This window comes from Cricetulus griseus, chromosome 5, assembly GCF_003668045.3.
Source record: "Cricetulus griseus strain 17A/GY chromosome 5, alternate assembly CriGri-PICRH-1.0, whole genome shotgun sequence".
In the NCBI taxonomy this organism is placed as follows: Eukaryota; Metazoa; Chordata; class Mammalia; order Rodentia; family Cricetidae; genus Cricetulus; species Cricetulus griseus.
The window spans coordinates 169,123,427-169,146,122 of record NC_048598.1 but is presented as its reverse complement, the minus strand read 5'-3'; the positions used below and the strand labels follow the sequence as shown (position 1 = coordinate 169,146,122).

Sequence of the window (22,696 nt, the reverse complement as noted above, 5' to 3'; positions counted from 1 at the left end):
CTTTAGTCCCAGCACTCTGGAGGCAGAGGCAGGTGGATCTCTGAGTTCAAGACCAGCCTGGTCTACAAGAGCTTGTTCCAGGGCAGGCTCCAAAGCCACAGAGAAACCCTGTCTCAAAAAACAAAAACAAGTTCAGAGTTGTGCTTGGCTACAAGGAGAATCCAGTCAGCCTGGCCTACTGGAGACTGTCTCAGAAACAAACGAGAAAGATTGAGGCACATTCCTTACTCTACTCTTCTCTCCCCTATTCTTTTCCTTTTTCCTTTAATCATCAGATTTTAAATAATTTTTCGAAACATGCTTTGCAAATCATTTAACATGAAGCATAATTAACACTTTTCTTAAAAAATACACCTTTTGCCGGCACTTGGGAGGCAGAGGCAGGAGACCAGTCTGGCCTGGTCTTTGTAGAAGTTCTAGGACACACACAAGTATGCATGCATGCATGCATGCATGCATGCATGCGCTCACACATGCCAAGTATGGTGGCACTCACCTGAAATCCCAGCACTTTAGTGGCTAGGGGCAAAAGAATAATGAGTTTGAGGCAGCCTAGGCTACATAGCAAGATCCTGTTTCAAAAAGAAGAAAGTATGCCTGTTAAGGGAAAAGCAAATGTCTAATGAGTTTTCTAAATAAAGCATGTAAATATGAATAGAACAGAGAATGAGTGTAAAGAACTATTTACCTAAGTACTGTCAGTATGTAATAGAAACTTTAGTTTTGGGCCAGGGAACAGTACATTCTTGTACCCTCTTTTAAATACTGCTGATTCAACCAACTTCTGAAGGCATTGGTGTAAAGATTTCACTAGACCCAAGATAAATGATAAATGGGTGTTTATTGGGGAACAATTACACAGAAAAATACAAAGAACTACGGAAGCGATTCTCTGCCCTTCCTAGCTGATCGGCTGACCCAAGAGAAAAGACCTGCACAAGCAAGACCATGCCTTAGGCCTTAAGCTTCCCTCTTTCTGCTTCTGTCCACCTGAAGCCACGCCCAAATGGGTGTGGCCACCATTAGATGCAAGACCACTACAAACTTCTTGGGTGTTTCTCTATTACCTTGCCATACCTTGAAAAAAATAAAATTTCCTTTCAGACACTACCTTTACAACCTTGAAAGATGTAATTTTTTTAAAATTTCGCTTTTCATTAGTAATAAGTATACTAACATAGGAACCAGAGATTAAAACTGGTAAGTGCTTTTCAATAAAAATTGAAAATCAACAGAATGCAGAGTTATAGGATATTTCTACTGTGTATAGCCAAGCGTTTATATTCCTACCTGAGTCTTAAGAATAAGCTTTTTATACAAACTCAAATTATAGAGCTTCCAGTTTCTATAAATAAACAATGTATCTTTCTAAGACTAGTCTAATCTATGGATAACATTTAGTAGTAAAATTATTATGAATCATGAATTTGAGTATCATTTCTTTTATGATAATTTTATGATAATTATAGACCAGTTCTATAATTCCTGATTCTCCTGCCTCAGCCCTCCCAAGTCCTAGGATTGAGCTGCTATGTTTTATAAACTTAATTGTCTTTCATTTACATTTGTACCAAAGCTGCCATCTTGTTTTTAAATTGTCAGTGCTCAAAACAGTTTGTCGATACTGAGTTTGCTACTTCTTTTCTCTGTTACCTTTCAATGAAATTTTATGATTTGGATAAGGAAGAACATGTTTTTTCCCCAAAAATGTACATGTCTGGAAGTTTTTGCTTCTTTGGCAAACCCTTTTATGAGCTGGAAGAAGTTCATATTCAAGAACAGTATGGTTGTAGAGCACTTGCCTATCATATGCGAGGACCTGTGTTAGTATGTATATTAATATATGATGATATTAATATGATATTTCTGTTTCCATTTTACATTTCCATTCAATTATATTTTCCTTTTTTTTTTTTTTTTTTTTTTTCCGAGACAGGGTTTCTCTGTGTAGCTTTGGAGCCTATCCTGGAACTCGCTCTGTAGACCCGGCTGGCCTCGAACTCACAGAGATCCACCTGCCTCAGCCTCTCGAGTGCTGGGATTAAAGGTGTGCACTACCAACACCCGGCTTATATTTTCCTTTTCTATGAGCTCACTCCCATCATCTATAACTATTTTAAGTGTCTCCAGATGACTAGAAGAAGTAACTATGGAGAAGATAGTAACTTAGAAAGAATATATTATATACAATTGACATTACTAGCAAATAAAATTATCTATACAAAGGAAAATTTTTTGTAATCATTAGATAGCATTAAGCAAGAAAAAACCAGACTCTTTAATGAAGAGCTTATAGTACTAATAGGTGCAGCAAATATATGTACATAAAACAATAATTTCACTTCTTCTGAATAATCTATGAGTTAGTCTACAGCCCCGCCCCCCCAAAAGCCTGAGTAAAGACAACTAAATGCATACTGAATAAAGACATGTTCTAAGGGATAAGGATGTAATCAATGAACATAATTCTCTAAATGTGCTGATAGATTGACAGGAAAATGGATGAAATGGCATTACTGTTTTGAGTGGAGCAAAGCATATGACTGACAGGTTTGTTTGTTGATGTGTTATCCTAGGAAGCAGTGACTGATAGCGATTAAGTGTTGCATCCCCTAAAAAAACAAAGAAGGATTTAATATTTTGGGGTCTTTTTTTGTTGTATTTCCTACCTAGGTATATATTTTTACTAAAGACCTTCATGGTAAATGTTTTTAGAATGAATGCATCACCTTATAAAATACATACTTTTAAATTGCAAAGGTAGTTACAGAAATTAAACTGGACAACCCATCTGAAAACACTTTTTAAAAATACACGAAACCATTAACACATAATAATTAACTTTGGTATGAGCAATGAATGACTTTTTAGTTTAAATTATTCTACGGTAATTTTATTTATACAATGAGAAGTTAAAAGTTTTGTGGGTGGCTTTTGTTGTTGTTGTTTTCTTTTTGTTTGCTAATTTGTTTTTATTCTTTTTTTAAAGACCCTGGTAAGATAGCCATTCTTTGCTTGAAATATCTGACCAATTGACTCCATTCCTAACTTCAACTAGACAGCAGATTTTTACTACTAGAAATTGTTTAACCTTGGAAATGTGTGAGGAAGCACAGGGTAATCTTGTTAGATCTTTTTAGGCAACAATTTTCTGTCCCATAAAATTAGGTAATCAGATTAATCTGTAATGTCTGTTATGTGGCTTCAAATATGAATATTTTTGTCATGAGAGAAAGCTTCACAGTGACTTCCCTTTCTCTAAAACTTAAATTCAGCAGATGGTTAATTAAATAATATTTGTGACTTCAGAAAGATGTTTCATGGAATCATTAGGACAGGACCTGGCATGTTTGATCCATTTCTTAGCTCTTAAATGTTGAACTCTCTTGGGTGGAGCATTGGGAGGAAGAAGAGGATTTGTGCCAGTAAACAAAATGACCTTATTACTGTCTGGTTGCTTACATAGAACATCTATCTGCTGAACCCACTGATTTGGAATGATAAAAGTTCATGAGAGGAGAATTGATTTGAAAAAAATAATCAGCATGTTCTTTACTATTCCATTAGGAAAATAAAAATAAGACTAGATTTATTCAGCGATTTCCAGCTTTTAAGAGTGTTTGCTTTTACAAATAAAATATAGAACCTGTATCTGAACATATTGCCTAGCATATGTACATATTTCTGGTACTATATAAGAAAATATTCACCTAGCACACCTGTTTTTAACCTTTCTCTAACTTTTTAATTTATCCAAGTTTTGCATATGCATAAATTTAAATGGTAGTTAGTAGAAGCTTACCATAAGAAAAAAAAAATCAGAAGCAAGTCCATTCCATTCATTGGTCCATTTCTTGTGATACTTGCTTCATGTTCTTAATAATTAGGTGGTTATTTTTTATCTTTCAGTGTGGAATAGCTTCTTTTGGCTTTCTTATAAATGACAAGACAAACATGTCTTTGTTTTTTTTGAAATGGGGTCTCACTGTGTTGCTCTGGCTGTCCTGGAACTTGCTCTGTAGACCACGCTGGCCTGGAACTCACAGAGATCTACCTGCTTCTGCCTCCCGAGTGCTGGGATTAAAGGCATACGCCACCAACACCTAGCTCCATGTTTTCTAATTTTGTTTACTCTCTTTTTTTTTTCCGTTTTCTCTGTAGAAAAAAAAAATAGATCAGGGGTCAATAATTTAGTGAATGAATCAAGTTGAAAGAAATTTCCCTTTAGCCTCTCACCTCTGGTTATAAACTGTTTAATCTTAGAATATTGGAGATGGTGTTCCTCTGATAGCCATTGTTGATTATAGCTAGATTTATTCCACTTCCTGGATATTTTGTATACAGCCTGTTTTATTGTTACTAATGATCAATTTTGTTGGGTGAGAACTTTAGCTGTTTTGTTCTGTGATGCTGGCAATCAAGTAGGCTCTTGTTCTTACCACTTAGCTATATCCTCAAACCTTGTTTTGTTTTGCCTTCAGGAGGCTTGTGAAATCTTTTCAATGTCCACAAAAATACAGAATTCCATCTTGAGAGATGTGCAGAATTCCATCTTGAGAGATGTAGAGGAGGCAGAATCAGCAAGACTTGGGGTATGAGGTAGAGTAAAGGGTTAAGAAGACTCTGGGTTTCTTGTTTATTGACCAAGATTGCTTTTATCCAAGATAAGGATCAGAGGATTAGTGGAGCCCTTTATTATACTAAGCAGGGGAGGAGAAATAATGTGTTTGGTTATAAATATGCTAAGTTTGAAGGACCATCTGAATATTGTAGTGAAAGTTCCCAAAAGAGTTGAAAATGTGAGTTTGAGGCTCAGAAGAAAGCAATCTCATATTAGAATCCAGACCATATAGCAGCCTTACAGCTAATTTAAATTGGGCAATTAATAGGAATGCCAAGACAGCACAGAATGGAAAGAAGTCTAAATGTAGAACTCTGGCACATATATTGGAGATTACACTAAGAAGACAGAGGAGAGCTTTTACATAGTAACTGTTCCACTTGGGGTTATTTAATGCTTGAGATCCCTGAATTGCAAGAGGTAACTATGTTCATTGTGTATAATTAATATTAAGTGTCAGTATTGCTCTAGAAGATCCTTAAGGACAAAACATAATATATAAGTATAAAAATAAAATTTATTTGAGCTCTTACTCTTTAGAAGACATATTGAAATGGCCGGCAGGTACAGCATTCATGAAAACAAAATGATCAGTAGGATAGAGTAAGTTGGGGTGTTTGAAGAAACTGCAACCTATGAAGTAAAACATCACTGCCTAGTTGCCACGCCCCATCTCCTTGCATTATTTTCACAATGTGAGATTTTCTTCAGAACAAGGTTGCAGTGTTTTCCTTTCATTTTCCCTTTCCATCTTGTTCCGTACTCTTTATTATTGACAAGAGATTATTGTCAAGGGTAAAGTTTATTTGAAAATTTGTATTTAAATTTTATTAAGTGGTCTCATAAAATTATTTTCTTGGAAAAGATTGTTCCAGTTGCCCTGTACAATAGATCAGTAGCATCTTCTTATACTTGGTAGAGTGCCCTATGACTTCTTAACAAAGTACTCAACATTTTCTATCTAGAAACAATTTTTGAGATTTGGAATACTGGAAATGGCTACCTCTTGGAGGACTGTAAAGTTAAAAAAAATCCAGTAGCATGTGGTCTTGATCGAGGTTCATATTTGAGCTCCTACTGGGCCACGTTCAGGACAGTTCCCTTGGTGCTATGAAGGGTACCAAGATAGAGTACATTGGGAAAGCCAGACAAATTAAAAGAAAAAGTAAGGAACTGGATATTAAGCCAAAATAAAGGTATAATGTCAGGTCATGTGTGGTGGTTTGAATGAGAATGGCTCTCATAGGCTCATATATGTTTGCATACTTGGTCCCCAGTTGGTGGAGTTGTCTGGGAAGGAATAACAGGCATGGCCTCTCTTTCTCTCTGGCCTCAGTGTGCTCTTTGCCTCCTTTTTGGACTGAATGTGAGTGTTAAGATGTTCCTGCCACCATGCCTTTGCTTTGCCATCATGGATTCTAACCCTCAAAAACGGTAAGAGCATTTGAATACTTCATTTTGTAAGGCGCCTTGGTCGTGGTGTTTTATCACAGCAATAGAAAAGTAAAACAAGTGAAGCACAGTAGAGAATGGTTGATTCTTATGACACCACTGGGGGAAATTGAAAGGGAAGAGTATCATTTTACCTGAGTTATCAGCATGGGAAGGATTTGATTAGCAGAAATAGGCTAGGAATAACTTCCCCTGGTGTCAAAAAGGTTCGTGAAGCAAAGTTGGAAATCCTTTTGACCAATATTATAGTTCGTGTCTGAGTAAGATTGTTGAGGCTGGTAAGAAAACTATGGATACTCTCTATTGAATAACTGAGCCAAAGGTATCACTATTACTGTTATTATTGCTTTTTAAAGACAGGGTTTCTCTGTGTAGCCCTGGCTGTCTTGGAACTCACTCTGTAGAAGAGTCTGGGCTCAAACTTAGAGATCCACCTGCTTCTGCCTCCCAAATGCTGGGATTAAAGGCAGGTGCCACCACAACCTGGCCCCAAATTGCTTTTTTTTTTTTTTAATGTGATGTGGGAAGACCCACCTTTTTGATTTATTAATTTTTATTTTATATGCATTGGTGTTTTGCTTTTGGCGTCAGGTCCTCTGGAACTGGAATTACAGACAGTTGTGAGCTGCCATGTGGGTGCTGGGAATTAAACCCATGTCCTCTGAAAGAGTAGTCAGTACTTTTAACCACTGAGCCATCTCTCCAGACCCACAAATTACTTTTAGTACTTAGCAACTTAAGTTTATTTACTGATGTTTCTTTCACATATGATGCATGCAGGGGAGCTTATTTATTAAATTTGAAAGCCTGTTGATCAGTTCCCTGGCCCAGAGTACCAATAATTGTGTCTGAGTGGATAAATCCATATTTGTCTCCAAAATTCCAAAGCACTTGTTTCCTGTGGGTTTCATCCATACCCCCAAACTCACCCCCACCCAGAATGTAAGAACATTGAGATGCATGCAGAGAAACAAATTTAGTCTTTATTAATGTTTGTTCTGTAGGGTAATTTTTGTGTAGCATTGTCTCTATTTCAATGTTTGGCTCTTCTTACTAAGAAAACAGTCTGCTAAAGTATGTCCAGTTTAATGTGTCTGCCATTGGTTGTGCTTCTCACATTGCTGCTGAGAATAGGAGTTTTGTTGTTGCTGCTGCTGGAGTAGGTTTTGTTTGCTTAACCATGGTTATGCCTCTGCACTATCTAAAAGCTCCCTTGTTGCCTACACAGCAGTTCAAGTTGTGCAGTGTGGTGTGCAGTGATCCCGCCACCAGCACATCTCCAGTCTTGTCATTTAAATTTACAAGCTGTCATTGTTGTCATAGCTTGTAGTCAAAAGTTTTTAACTTTTTGCTCAGTTTTGCAGGTCTACCTACGTAGAACTCTAAGCACAAGCATAAATTAATTGATGCTCATCATTGTGCCCCAAAGTTGACCTCTAGGAAGTGTCCTCCTTTCAAGCACAGTAAAGTGCCTCCTTCCATACCTTCCATTCCTGAGGGTTGTTGTCTAGGAATCAATGAGGTTTTTCTGGCTTGAAGAATGGGGCATGAGGTGGTCAGTCCAGTTGATCCACCTATGATGTGTCTTTATTTCACTCCATCCCAGTTGTCCCCACTGGAGATTCATTTGCATCCTCACATATCTTCCAGGCAGTTGGCAAATTGTAAATGTTTCTCCTGAAGACAAAATCAGTCTCTAGCTGCAAGTTCCTCCTCTAGCTGCCCACCCTGTTGCTGCCCAGGGTTTTATTCAGCGTTTTTCTCTGAGGACATTACTGGGGGAATTTCTTAGAGGTCCATTGTTTGAATAGTCTATGTCTTGAACTAATAAATACTACTCTCTTCATTTGTAATATTATTCAAAACTTTAGAAAATGTGATTCAACGTTTTATTTAAAAATTCTGTTTTTTTTTTTTTCCAACAAAGAAATTTAGGTCATTTTGATATTTAGTAGCCCATGGTGGTAGCATATGTCTTTAATCCTAGCACTAGGGAGGGGGATCTCTGAGTTCAGCCTGGTCTACAGAGCAAGTTCCATGATAGCCAGGGATACACAGAGAAACCCTGTCTCAAAAAACTAAATAAAATAAAATTTTAAAAAGTTAGCTGGGTGTTGGTGGCGCACGCCTTTAATCCCAGCACTTGGGAGGCAGAGGCAGGCAGATCTCTGAGAGTTCGAGGCCAGCCTGGTCTACAGAGCGAGTTCCAGGATAGGCTCCAAAGCTACACAGAGAAACCCTGTCTCGAAAAACCAAAAAAAAAAAAAAAAAAAAAAAAAAAAGTTCTTATTTGTTTTTTGAGACAGGGTTTCTCTGTGTAGCTTTGTAGACCCAGCTGGCCTCTAACTGACAGAGATCCTCCTGCCTCTACCTCCCGAGTGCTGAGTTTTAAAGTTGTGTGCCTGCCACCACTGCCCAGCTAAAAGATAAGTTCTTTGTCACTTAGTATTTACACCTACTGACTTCTAGCCAGTCCTGTATATATAGTGCAGTGGATAAGACTTGCTGCCAAGCCTGATGACCTGAGGTGGATCTCCAGGACCCACATGGTAGAAGGAAAGAACACACTCCTACAGATTGTCTTCTGACTTCCATATGTGAGTTGTGACACACAGGCCCCCTCTTACCATTACACACACAAACTAAATAAATAAATAAAATTTAATGTGTTTATTTTGTGTGTGTATATGCTTTCGTATACTATGGAACATTTGGAAGGGTCAGACAACATCTTGAAAAGCGTCAAGCTTGATAGAGAGTATCTTTACCAACGTGCTGGCCTTTATCACATTATTTCAATAGTATGTGCTGTGCTCTGATTTGCAACTGTTGATGCTGATCTGCATCACTGGCTAAGAAAGTGTCTGTTGGGTCTCTCTACTCTAAATGGACCGCTCTTGTCCTCTCAATGTACTGCAACCTTCAAAAGGAAATCACTGTTTACAGACCGCATTTATATTTGAGGGATTGTAGATATTCTATTATCTTGAGATCAGAGAATCCACATACACTATTCTTAATTGTTCTGTATTTTCTTCCCATTTATGTGTTTGTCAGTGTGACCTCATGAGTAATTATGTCATACTCTGACATAATTTTTTGTTGATCAAATTGTCTATTGGGGCCATTTAAGGCTCTTTTGATTAGTTCCCGTGCCCCACTGCACATATTTCACTATGGCAGACTCTGGTTGGTTTTGATTTTTAGAGCATTTCCTTACTTTCTGTACTCTGATACTCAGAGATAATCTTAAGAATGTCTTGCCTCAGTACATTTCCATCAAAATATTTCAAATATTTTCTGTTTGCTTTGTGCTTCTCCAGCTCTCCTGAATGTCTTGGTTTTTGATTGAAGAGACAGTTGTGCTTATCTTTTGGAAACCAAGACTCCTATGAGATGATTAAACTAACTCGTTATATTATTTACCTGACATTTGTCATTTATACACAAAACAAATACTTCAGGTCCTTACATTCCTCACTTACCTGTGTGGAAGCACCTACCATTTGGTAGGCAGTGTGCTGGATGTTCAGTGGGTAGTTCCCAGTCTAGTGAGGACACAGTCATCCTTCAGGCATAAGTGCTGAGGTAGAGGTTAGCTTGCTATGCATTAGAAGAAGGACAACTTCTTGATATTTGAAGGATGATATTAATCAGCCAAATAACATAGAGAACACTAAATAAGGCAGGGCGGTAATGGGCTGCTGGAATAAAACATGCAGCTTATAACAAAGAATATGGCACTTTGGAGGTACAACAAAGAGTTCATTGCAACTGGAGTGTAAAATGAGGTGAGAGGTGAGCATCAGCATAGAAACCAACATGAAAGGCCAAACACCTTTGTGTCTGTATTAGTAATTTTTCAGGCACTGTTGGGGGGTTTTAAAGCATAAGAGCAACCACTTTTGTTAGCATTGTAGACAGTGAATTAAAGCAGCTAAGCAACCAGATGAGGAATCCATTCCAGTAGTGTAAGAGATCAGGGGAGTGGTCACAATGATGAAATAGAATGTAGGAATTGAAGGAGGTGAAAAGGAAGTAGACTGAACAAACCTTATCAACAGATGAGTGTGAGGCGGAGAGGACTGGTGACCAGTGAAACGGTGACTAACAAATAGATCTCACCTATACAAACCTGACAAGTAAGGTACTTTCGAAAGTAACTTCATCAAATCTAGCAATGGTTTATTGACGAAATAGTACATGTGAATATCAAATACTGAATAATTCCAGGATATCATATGCTCAAGTTCTCAAAAACAGAACTAAAGAAACTAGCACTAAATGTACAGAATTTTTTTCCAAATAAGATATGTTCTCTGCTGGCACAGATAGTATAATTATTGTACAACAGCCCAACTTTATCTATTTTGCCAGTGCCTCTGAAAAAAAATATTTTCTTGCATTTCCTGGCAGTGATAAGCTGGTGGTTTCTATTACCACTGGCAGAAATAATGATGTTATGATACATTGGCATGCAAATAGCTCTAAGTTTAGTACTTGGAAAGATCACAAATGTTTTGGCTTTGGTTATATGTTAGTCTGTACAAACACGTTGACTTACTAATGTCACTATAATATTGTACTTATTTTCTGTGTTAATGATAAGTATACCTTAAAGGGTTCTAGTGACTAGAATATACTCTAGCTTCTGATTGAATCTGGTCATTCTTAGGAAATATCTCAGCATTTCTTTAAAGCTGCAAATGCTAGCCCATTTTGTAGATAAGAATATTAAAATAGCCAAACCCTAGGGTTTTTTGTTGTTGTTTGTTTGTTTGTTTGTTTTCAGTAGTTAATCTGGTAGTATTTAAATGTACTTTGAAAATTAACCTCCATTAATTAAATATCTTTTTTTTGTGGTAGGGCCTACCTTCTGTTTTCCTGGAAAAGATGGAATTACATCATTTGAACCTAAAAAAAAAAAAAAAATATTGAAATAGCAACTTAGATGTATTGCCTCAAACCTCCCAGTCTGATAATGTATGTCTTTCATATTCATGCTATTTCAAAGTGATTCAGCTTTAAAAAGCACATGGTCATGTTAGATGAGAAGTTTATATAATCTCTTGTTCCTGAGACACAGTATTGTTACTTTTGTAAAACAGAAGATAAAGAACTTGGAAACTATCCAAGTTTAAAGTGAATTTGATTCTAAGAAAGCAATCATCAGGGCTGTTGATATCCACTGAGATATAAAACAAAGTAGGAAACATGTTCTTTCACACCTTGCCTTGATCAGTATCAGTGAAAACTCTTTGCCTACTGTTGTTTTGTTAAAAGTTCCTATCAGTAATAAGCAGAAGAAATTCCTGGATTGGCTGTGTAAGTGGTTCCCTATGTCTTAATACTGAACTCAGTGTGACACAGCTTCAGAATAGCTATTTTAACTGTGGTGAAAGACCCCCTGAGGCTCAGGCCCCCAGGATCTCTGCCCAGGACCAGTGCGACCCCAATCACCAGGCGGAGGGAAAAACTTGATGCAAAAAGCAAGAGGTTTTATTGCAGTTGTTTAATGAGCTAACCCCATGTTAGCTCTGACCTTTCATCCATTCACCATGGCAGATGGCTGGGAAAGACACCAAGAAACCACAGCATAGAGATCTTATAGGGCAGCGTAAGGGGAGTGTCTAGGGGTACCTACAGGCTCAGGATTGGTGTGCCTCCAGGCTTGGAGGCATACCTGGTTGTTATGGCCCATAGGCCCTCCCAGGGCAATTGTTATGTTCTTTGAGTCATTGCTGTGCACTTGTCCGTAAAGCACACCCAGAGCTGTAAAGCATAGCGCCACTAGCTAACTTCTGATTGGTTCCTTGCCACAACGAGGCAGGCATCTGACCTCCTAGTAACCAAGGCACGATCAGGCAAGCACGTGTTAGGCTGTTATGGCTGCCGAAATGGGGAGCCGGTCCCTTCAGTGGAAGTTCACTGAATGTATAGACTTTGAGTCTGGTTAATTTCATTGTCTGATGTTTTTATTTCCAAGGTTTTTTTTTTTTGCGATAAAGTTAATTAAAAGTGTAAGAAGAATAAGGAAATGATTAGTTGGTATCTAAAATGTAGTAAATGTTCTAAATAATCTATTCAAACCATTAAGCGTAAATCATTCTTTTCATTTCTAATTTTAATTTTTTCTTTTTTTTATTTGAATTAGAAACAAGATTGTTTTACATGTCAATGCCAGTTCTCTCTCCCCTCCTCCCCTACAACCCTCCCCCCCAATTAAAGCCCTACCTATCATATATCCTTTCTGCTCCCCCTGAGGGGTGAGGCCATCCATAGGGTGTCATCAAAGTCTATCATGTCCTTTGGGATAGGGCCTAGGCCCACCCCCGTGTGTCTTGGCTCAGGGAGTATTCCTCTATGTGGAATGGGCTCCCAAAGTCCACACTATACTAGGAATAAGTACTGAACTACTACAGAAGGTCCCATAGATTCCCGAGGTTTCCTCACTGAAAGCCACGTTCCTGGGGTCTGGATCAGTCCCATACTGGTATCCCAGCTATCAGTCTTGGGACCAAGAGCTCCCTGATGTTCAGGTCAGCTGTTTCTGTGGGTTTCACCAGCCTGGTCTGGACCCCTTTGCTCATCACTCGTCCTTCTCTGCAACTGGTTTCTAGTTCAGTTCAGTGAGTAGTTGTGGGAGTCTGCTTCTACTTCCACCAGCTGCTAGATGAGGGCTATCAGGTGGCATATAAGTCAGTCATCAATCTCATTATCAGGGGAGGGCATTTAAAGTAGCCTCTCCTCTGTTGCTTAGATAGTTAGCTGGTGTCATCTTTGTAGATCTCCAGACATTTCCCTAGTGCCTGATTTCTGTGTAACCCTATAATGTCTCCCTCTATTATGGTATCTTCATTCTTGTTTTCTTCCCCCGACTCAACCTTTCTGCTTGAACATGTCTTCCTCACCCTTCCTCTTCTCCCTTTCTCATTCTTCTAGCTCCCTCCCCACTCTTCCCATGCTCCCAATTTGCTCAGGAGATCTTGACCCTTTCCCCTTCTCCAGAGGACCATATATGTCTCTCTTAGGGGCCTCCTTGTTTACTAGCTTCTCTGGCAGTGTGGATTGTGGGCTGGTAATCCTTTACTCTATGTCTAAAATCCACATATGAGTGAGTGCATACCATTTTTGTCTTTTTGTGACTGGGTTACCTCGCTCAGATTGGTTTCTTCTAGTTCCATCCATTTTCCTGCAAATTTCAAGATTCCATTGTTTTTTTTTTTTTGTTTTTTTTTTTTGTTTTTTTTCTGAAGTAGTACTCCATTGTGTAAATGTACCACATTTTCTCTATCCATTCTTTGGTTGAGGGGCATCTAGGCTGCTTCCAGTTTCTGGCTATTACAAATAGTGCTGCTATGAACATTGTTGAACAGATGTCCTCATTGTATGAATGTGCTTCTTTTGGGTATATGCCTAAGAATGGAATTGCTGGATCTTGTGGTAGGCTGATTCCCATTTTCTTGAGGAGTCGCCATACTGATTTCCAAAGTGGCTGTACAAGTTGGCACTCCCACCAGCAGTGGTGGAGTGTTCCCCTTTCTCCACATCCTCTCCAATATAAACTGTCATTGGTGTTTTTGATTTTAGCCATTCTGACAGGAGTAAGATGGTATGTCAGAGTTGTTTTGATTTGCATTTCCCTGATGGCTAAGGATGTTGAACATTTTGTTTTGTGTCTTTCAGCCATTTTAGATTCCTCTATTGAGAACTGTCTATTTATATCTGTACCCCACTTTTTAATTGGATTGTTTGGTGTTTTGGAGACTAGCTTCTTGAGTTCTTTGTATATTTTAGAGATCAGCCCTCTGTCAGATGTGGGGTTGTATATTTTAGAGATCAGCCCTCTGTCAGATGTGGGGTTGATGAATATCTTTTCCCAGTCTGTGGGCTACTGTTTTTTCTTGCTGACTGTCTCCTTTGCCTTACAGAAGCGTCTCAGTTTCAGGAGGTCCCATTTATCAATTGTTAATCTCAGTGTCTGTGCTACTGGTGTAATGTTCAGGAAGCGGTCTCCTGTAAGTGTAAATCATTTTACATTAAAACTAGCCTTGAGTACAAGCTCCTGGCCAACTGTCCCAGTTCATTTTGGCTGCCATAACAAGGTACTGTAGACCCAGTAGCTTATAAGCAGCATAAATTTATTTCTCACAGTTTTGGAGGTTGGAAAGTCTAAAATGAAGGTACCATGAGATTCAGTATCAGTTGAGGGCCTCTTTCCTGGCTCATGGATGGTGCTTTCTCACTGTCCTCACAGTATGGAAGGTAGCCATCCAGGTCTCTGTTGCTAGGACACAATCTCATATATGAGGGCTCTGCCTTCATGACTTATTTCCCAGCCTCACTTCCTAATGCTACCACTTCTGTGATTAAGTTCCAATATGTAAATTTTAGGGAGTAAAAATTATTCACCCCATAGTATCAGCTGTTTTTGTTGTTGTTGTTTTTTTAACTACCATTGTAAGCTACTTAGGCATTACTAGTCTGTGTAATCTATTTTGATTTTTATATACCAGAAGTACAGGCTCCTAAACATTTTTAGTAGGACATGAAGATAACACTAACCATGCTTCATATTTTCAGATAGATTTTAAGAAATGTCTTTTTGGTCAAGCTCAAGTTTGATACTAAGGTGTAACTCTATAATGTGGTTGCAATCCAATGAAATCTAACAACCACCAAAAATAAAAATAATTATTTCTTTCATACATTTACCAAGTAGTATCATTAAATTTGTCAAAATCAGCCTTTAATATCTAATTTAGAATGATGGATCCATTAAAAGGAAATTATACATAAGTTGTGCTCAGCTTTTAACATGGGTACTGGAGGTCCTTTACAGCAAGTACTTTGCCAACTCTATGGTTTCTAGAAGTAGACCTTTTGATGACTGTTGATAATGCAGGAGTACCATCTTGTGCTAGGAAAGTTTAGGGTGAGCCTGGAAGTAAAGAAATGCCCTTTCAGACTGACAGAAAGGTGGGAGCATAGTTATTAGAGGTAGGAGCCAGCCTGAAGTTCTAACTGACCAAATCTAGGGAAATTGGAGCCTCAGTGAACAGGTTATTGAGAAAATAGGAGCCACTGCCCAGCATTCCAGAGGTAGAGGCAGTTGGATCTCTGTGAGTTCTAGGCCAGCTTGGTCTACAGAGTTAGTTTCAGGACAGCCAGGGCTACACAGAGGGATCCTGTCTCCCAAAACAATAACAACAAAACAAAGAAAAAATAGGAATCTGTGATTTATTGATGATGCACAGATGACAGGTGTGCCAACAGATAGACAGGGAGGAAAGCCAGTACAATTCTAGTTGAATAGGGTAGTTAAAATGGTAAAGCTAGATGAATTACTAGTTTGCAACTATCACAATGATTGGTTTAGGCAAAAATTACCAGCAGAAGCTAAATAGAGGTAGGCAGGCTGGCATTTTGACAGAGAGCTGGATTTTTTCATAGTCTAATTTATCTTCCTACATATTGCTGCTCTGGTTACAGAGGCAAACAATAACAGAAAGTAATTGTTGTGTGTATGCACTGAGAAGTATTAAATGTCATTTGTATCGTATTCACATGTATATGGAATACATGACCTGAATTCTGTCATAATGAAATACCAGACAAACCCCAAGAAAATGATTCTGTTTCAGAGTGGCTATAGTCTTGAAAATGTCAGGCTCACAAAAGAGAAGGTTGGAGTAAGATAAAAAATAAAAAATAAAAAAAAAACTAGTATAGATAAAGAAAACTAAAAAAGCATGGAAACAAAATGTAAATGTGACCCACTTCTGTATCTTAAAATGGGAGTGAAAAAACAACATATAAAAGGCATAATTAGGCCGGGCATTGGTGGCTCATGCCTTTAATCCCAGCACTTGGGAGGCAGAGGCAGGTGGATCTCTGTGAGTTCGAGGCCAGCCTGGTCTCCAGAGCGAGTGCCAGGATAGGCTCCAAAGCTATACAGAGAAACCCTGTCTCAAAAAACCAAAAAAAAAAAAAAAAAAAAAAAAAGCATAATTATAGCAGCTGTCACTATTGAAATATGGATGGTAGACTACATTAAATTATTGCATTGATATTAAATTTTTCAAAGTTAGTCATTACACTGTGGTCGTGTTAGAGAATGCCCTATTGTTAGAAAATACACAATGAAGATATAAAGCGAAGAGATGGCTCAGTGGTTAAGAACACTGGCTGCTCTTCCAGGGGACCCCAGTTCAATTTCTATGACCTACATGGCAGCTCACAACTGTCTGTAACTCCAGTTCCAGGGGATTTGACAGCCTCAAATACAGACAAAAACATCAATGCACATAAAAAATAAAGAGAAAAGAGACATGTTTTTGAAGCTATTAAATGTGTGTGTAGAGAGTATGATAACAATATGTAGCATGACATTAACAGTTTGGGATTTGAATGTATTCTATATAGGAGTTCTCTACTTAAGTCTTAGAGCTTTCCTAATTCTTTAAAATTATTTCTAAATAAATTTTTTTTGGTATTTTTAGCCCTTTTAAAGGCACAAAACGATGTGGTAACTATGAAGATGCAGTCAGAGAGACTTTCAAAAGAATATGATCGACTCCTGAAAGAACACTCAGAACTTCAGGTTGGTGACGTGTATTTATAGATATAAAGTTTTTTGAAATAATAAATACTTAAACTATTTGAATTGTTTGCCCTTCACAAATTCAAATAATGTGCATAATCCTGGTTTTAGTGAATAACAAGAAAAGCCAGATTTCCCTGAAGGGTAAAGATTATTAGACCATTACAGCCATGTAAGATAGCTATAATATTGGGGAGGGGTAGGTGGATGGGGTGGGGGGTAGGTTGGGGTTGGGGGAGGAGGGATGGGGATGAGGGGAGGGAGAGGGAGAAGGGACTTACATGTGAAACAAGCTTGTTCCCTAACTTGAACTAATAAAAAATTTTTTTTAAAAAAGATAGCTATAATATAAAGAATTGCTAACGTGATAATTTAAAAATATTCCACTTAAGGTAAAGTTTTAAAGGAAAGAATTGAGCTATAAAATAGCATTAAAAAACTGGTTCTAAAAAAAATGTGTTTCACCATCTGGAATGTTTGCCATATTTGTGCCAATGTGAGGCCAAAATTTGAAGTTTCATATAGTATTACTCTAGTCTTTGTTTTCAGTGTCTTAGGGAAAGAACTGTGGTGATCAAATACCTAATTTATACCTCCAAAGTTGATTTAAAGATGGGGGGTGAAGAATCTTGGTTAAAGCAGCTCTCAAATCTCAAAGCCGTGGAATTCCTTTTTCTGTCTCTAATTTAGCAAGAGTCAGTTCCAAACATTCATCCATAATAGATATGCTTGTCATTTTTCTCTTCAGTTGTCAACCACCAAGCTGAATTTATTTCCCAACCACCCACAATTTGGGGGGTAGGGTGTCTCAGAAATCAAATCCAAGTCCTAGTGCATGATAGACAAGTGTTGGAGCCCTGAGCTAAAACCTAGTACACTTTGGGGAAGGTGTAGCAAGAACTAATAGAGAGGCAGCCTTGGCATGTGACAAATAGGCATCATACCCACATACTCTGGAATACTATATCAGTCTTCATAGTAGCTTTCTGATCCTAAGAGATGATGTCATCCATCTAAATGAAATTCACTGTCTTCATCTTAACACTGGAACAGTAATAATGGCTTGCTCCCTGGAATGTTGAGAAAACTAAGTAAAATGCAGGGTGCTTGGTATTGGTCCTGACTGATGTAAATACTCAAGAAACATAAATAGCTGTTAGCTAAGCATGGTGGCACACACCTTTAATTCCAGCATTTAGATCTGTCTCAAAGAAAAAAAGGGAGAGAGGAAAGAAGGAAGGACAGAGGGAGGAAAAGAGGAAGGAAGGAAGGAAGGAAGGAAGGAGAGAACGAACTATCATTGTCATCAGTATTCCTTTGTAGTTTTACTAAAAGACTGACTTAGTCCTAAAGAGCTGCTTCAGCCTTAAGTTACTCGGTCAAGAAGCAATCTAAAACGTACACAATTACCAATATGTAATCTAGTCTTAGGACACTAAAGGCTAAGTTTATGTGGTCTAGAGTAGATGTTTATTTGCATTTGTAGAGATCCTGAAATTGTTGACTTCCTCAGGGCATGACAAGAACTACTCCATGACATACTCAGCGTTCAGCATGGGAAGAGAAGTATTTTTGAGGCCTCTTGTCTAGGTAGATTTTATTCCTTCCTATTTGTGAGACCAGGGTCTTCTCAACCATCATGTTCTTTCCACACATTTTGAGAGGAAAAAGTTTCCAAGGTACCAGAAATATTTAGGCCCTTAAATGAAAAAAAGGGAATCAAAGAATATACCCTTAATCTTTTAGATCATTGTCCATAGCTTAATGTCTCAGCTATGGTGACAGTTAATGGTAACTTTTAACAGTTCAGTAAGGGTAACTCCTTAATCCTGAAGAATATATAACAGTTAAGATTTCCTCTAGTCTCCCACTTCCCCCAGAAAAACCACTTTCAGCTTGGAGCTTCTTTGTTCTTAGCAAAAAAAAAAAAATGTGGAAAGCTTTTATAGGTGTACTCGTCTAAGTTGTTGGACCTGCTTCTTTGGAAAAGAACCCTATTCTAGATAGACTAAGTCCCATGTAGTGCAGATTAGAACATTATTGGATAACACTTGTAAACCTTAACCTAAGGGGCTGGAGAGATGGCTCAGAGGTTAAGAGCACTGACTGCTCTTCCAGAGGTCATGAGTTCAATTCCCAGCAACCACATGGTGGCTCACAACCATCTGTTATGAGATCTATGCCCTCTTTTGGTGTGCAGACATACTTGGAAGCAGAATGTTGTATATATAATAAATAAATAAATAAATCTTTTTAAAAAAAGATTCAGCTGTCTTTAAAAAAAAAAAACCTTAACCTAATTAATATCTGTCTATATTCTGTTTATGGAATTCCAACATTTATTCAGTGTGCTCTGGATAAAGCACCTGGCTAATGGTCTTATATCAGATTTACTCCCTTGGCAACTTAGTAAGCTAAAATATTTTAGTATCTCTGTTTAGTGGGCAAAGATGTCAAGAGTCAAAATTTATGTGATTTGCTCCCAGGTTACTGAACTAGAAAGAGCATCTAAAGGTAAGCATCTGTGTCAGGAAATCTTTGTCCACAACCCCCATCCTTAACTGGGTTCTTCAGTCTGTGCTGGTCATCAATCTATGTATTCTTGGATCCGTTCTCTCTCTACCCATGCCCTGCCCCATGTAGAAATGTACAGTTCCAGAACCTTGCTTTCTGACTTCTGGGCAAATTTAGCTAGTGAGAGGCATTAATAGAAAACTGAAAACAGAGAAAGCCACCGATTTCTCCTATTTCTTTAGGTGTCATTCCCTTCCTGGCCTCCAGCCTTTCTCTCCCTGGTTCCAGTTCCAGTGGGTGGCTTCCATTGGCCTTTACCCAATCATCCACTCTCACCCCTCCAACCTAAGAGTGGTGGTGGTTTTCTGCTGTTGCTTTCTTTAGCTAAACCTTCCCACTGTTTTGTGTGCCTGCTGTCTCATCACCTATAAGTCTAACTTCTTGAAAGATCTGTTTAAAGGGTTGGATTGCTCCTATAACCCCTCTGAATCACTTGGCATTTCAGGTGACTTGGCTACCTGAGAGATGGGGTACCTTAATGAGCACCATGCCAGATCTACTTCAAGAAAGAACTTTTAATATTTTTAAATAGGAAAGTCTCTCTATAGCCATTGCCATGAGCTGGATGCTTAGTTGATTTGTTACATTTTTCCCCCTGCCCACCTACCTAGCCCTCATTGTCCACTATGAAAATCTAAGAAACATGCTGAAATTTAGATGCTATTTCAGGACCCGTCTTCTCACAAGTAACTCTTTAATATTCATAGTCTGAAAAAGTAAAAAAGAGTGGAAAACCATTCTGTAGTGTAAAGGTGAATTTAGCTGGGCGTTGGTGGCTCACGCCTTTAATCCCAGCACTCAGGAGGCAGAGGCAGGCGATCTCTGAGAGTTCAAGACCAGCCTGGTCTACAGAGTGAGTCCCAGGACAGGCTCCAAAACAATACAGAGAAACCCTGTCTCAAAAAGAAAACAAAAAACAAACAAACAAAAAAGGTGAATTTAGCTTGTCCTCATCAATTTTACGTCTATTGTCAAATCAGTGTTAGTAATTTATATACTAAGCATTCTTGGGAAAACTTGCATATTTTCTCACTTTTATATAATTGTGATAATTTGAATGAAACAAGTATAAACAATTGTTTAAACATTAAAGTGGTAGAAAAACTGGTTTCTTTTGTGTAATCAGATCTCATTTTGCAGCTTTTGAATACATTTGTGTTTCCCCAGCTGGGGCCCCTCCCAGTCAAAAACATTAAATAAATATTAGAAAATGTTCCCTTCAAAACATATAGTCTTTGTTTCTTCTTATTTGCCCTGGCTGTCTTCTAGATAAGGAAAAAAACAAAATTGACCAGGTATTATTTGCAGCACAAGCCATCAGCACTTGCTAATTTTTAAATTCGTTTTGGAAAATCACCCTTCACATAGGAGATTTGCCCGAATTTAATAGCATTTTCATTAAAACTTTGATTTATATCTAAAGTGGTCATGTATATATAAACATGTAAAAAGTAATATATTGTCATTCAAAATGTCTCCTCTCATCCTGTCTTTTTAATTGCTGAATGTTACGTTCTTATAAAAAGCATTAATATTCAGCCTTAACAAGAGGTAGTGGCTTTCTGTGTAAGACCAATAACATCTGCAGTTCCATTCTGTGAGATTTCTTCCTTGGTATGACCATTTGCTTTCTTAATCCAAGTCTTCTAATATTAACTTCTATTTCATTTCCCATTGTTTTTGTTTTACTTTCCTTATCTTTTCCTTGCCAAAAATCTTAATTGGGGCTGCAATAGGGGAATTTGAAAAATTTTGTTTTCCTGGGGGTAACTGTGAAATGAGAGCAAGACAGATTAATATATGAAAAACTAATGAATTTATCAAGAGACTTTACTTCCCCCCCCCGAAATATTTTTTAAACCAAACTCAGATTTTATAGTATTTTAAGTTTTTTTTACATTCTCAATCCATACTTTCACATTTTAATTCTCTAATAAACAAAAGACAAATGTTTATATCCTTGTGTCTATGAACTTATTTATTATTAATCTACTGTTGTTTTTTTGTTTGTTTGTTTGTTTGTTTGTTACAGAACCGTTTGGAAAAAGACAAAAAGAAAGTCCTGTGAATTAATTTTATAAAAGAAGATTGTCATACACCGTGTCAAGAAAATAAATTTGTTATCATGGTAGCCACTAACATTTTCAAAATTCAGCCAAAAAAGCTCTGCTAGCAGCCACAGGCGCACATAGGCTATATAGTACTGATGTTATCAAAATATTTGATAATGCTTCAGATATAAAGTATGTGTTTCAGCTCTATTGAAAAATATAAGCATGTGAATGCCATATTTATATATTGCTAATAGCATTGGTATATAGTGGCTCTTTCCCCATAAAAGGAAAAATTCACTAGCCATTTGCTTCCCAAAATAGTTCTGAAGTTGCATGAAACCATTATTAGCCTTAAAAGCTTTGATGTGTTTTCAGTAATAATCAGTGGTGGTGGTGAAAATGATGTTTAAAAATGGTACTCAGTCAGAAAATTTGTTCACAGGGAAATAACCATAAATAACCACAATAGCCACTGTATTAATAGAGGAGAGTCAGAGAGAACAATGAAAACAATGGCCGTAGGGTTTCTTCAGCCTAGTGAGTCCACTACACATGGCAGCCTAGTGAGTACTCTACACATGGCAGCACTATTGTTAGCTGTGTTTTTTGTTACTATGCTTCTGTACCTATTAGACTATTTTTAATTGATATGTGTTTAGTCATATATAATCAATATTCTATCTTTGCAAGTTCATCTAGTAATAGAATTTATGTCCATTTGTGTAACAGTCGTAACATTGGACTGAACTATGTTGCACTGTGGAATTCTCCACTTACAAAGCTCATTTATGACATCCAAAAGGTCATGTTTCTTATGCTTGTGAAAGTTACTGACTATATATATATTAATTACCTCAGTATACATGCACTGGTATCAAACAGATCTCTCAACGATGTTTCTGTATTTTCAAAGTTAAATACTGGTTTTCATGCAAATATTCATGTAGAGGTAGTAATTATAGTAATATAATTTAGATTATTTCAATGTTTAACTGTGAAAAGCCACTTGTCTTAAAATGATTTAAATATAAAAGAAAATATAAAGCAATAATTGGAGTTTTTAACTTCCTTAGTCTTTATCTTTTTATGTTCATTATAATTTTAATGCCAGTTTGATACCTAATTTTATTTAAGATAAAACTGAGGAGTTAGTGCTAGGAAACAGACATGAAGAAGATGTGTCTGGTGACATCAGGGGTGACACCACCATAAATAACAAGGGAACACTGGATTAAAAGAAAACTGAGCATATCCATCTTAAACTGTAGACTTAGAAATAGCAAAAGAGTAGCATGATAGATACTGAATGTTTGAGATCTTGACCTGCTCTATAGAAATCAGCTCTAATGTCAGAATAACATAAATTGAAGAGAAAGTGCACAGCTTCACAAT

General features: G+C 37.6%; 1 protein-coding gene across 5 annotated transcripts in view; it reads left to right on the top strand.

The window, feature by feature from the left end:
• The window catches only part of Bcap29 (B cell receptor associated protein 29), a 42,848-nt gene extending 20,480 nt beyond the window's left edge, over positions 1–22,368 (top strand). Inside the window, exons 6-8 of one of the 5 annotated variants that reach the window (XM_027416988.2) lie at positions 5,899–6,055; positions 16,576–16,676; positions 21,283–22,368. In XM_027416988.2, the coding sequence (XP_027272789.1) occupies positions 5,899–6,055; positions 16,576–16,645 (227 nt within the window). In that variant the 3' untranslated portion in view covers positions 16,646–16,676; positions 21,283–22,368. Of the gene's footprint in view, positions 1–5,898; positions 6,056–16,575; positions 16,677–19,162; positions 19,191–21,282 lie in introns of those variants that run through there. The other 4 variants (XM_035445025.1, XM_027416989.2, XR_004770044.1 and 1 more) reach the window with 4 other exon arrangements.
• The last annotated feature ends 328 nt before the right edge of the window (positions 22,369–22,696 follow it).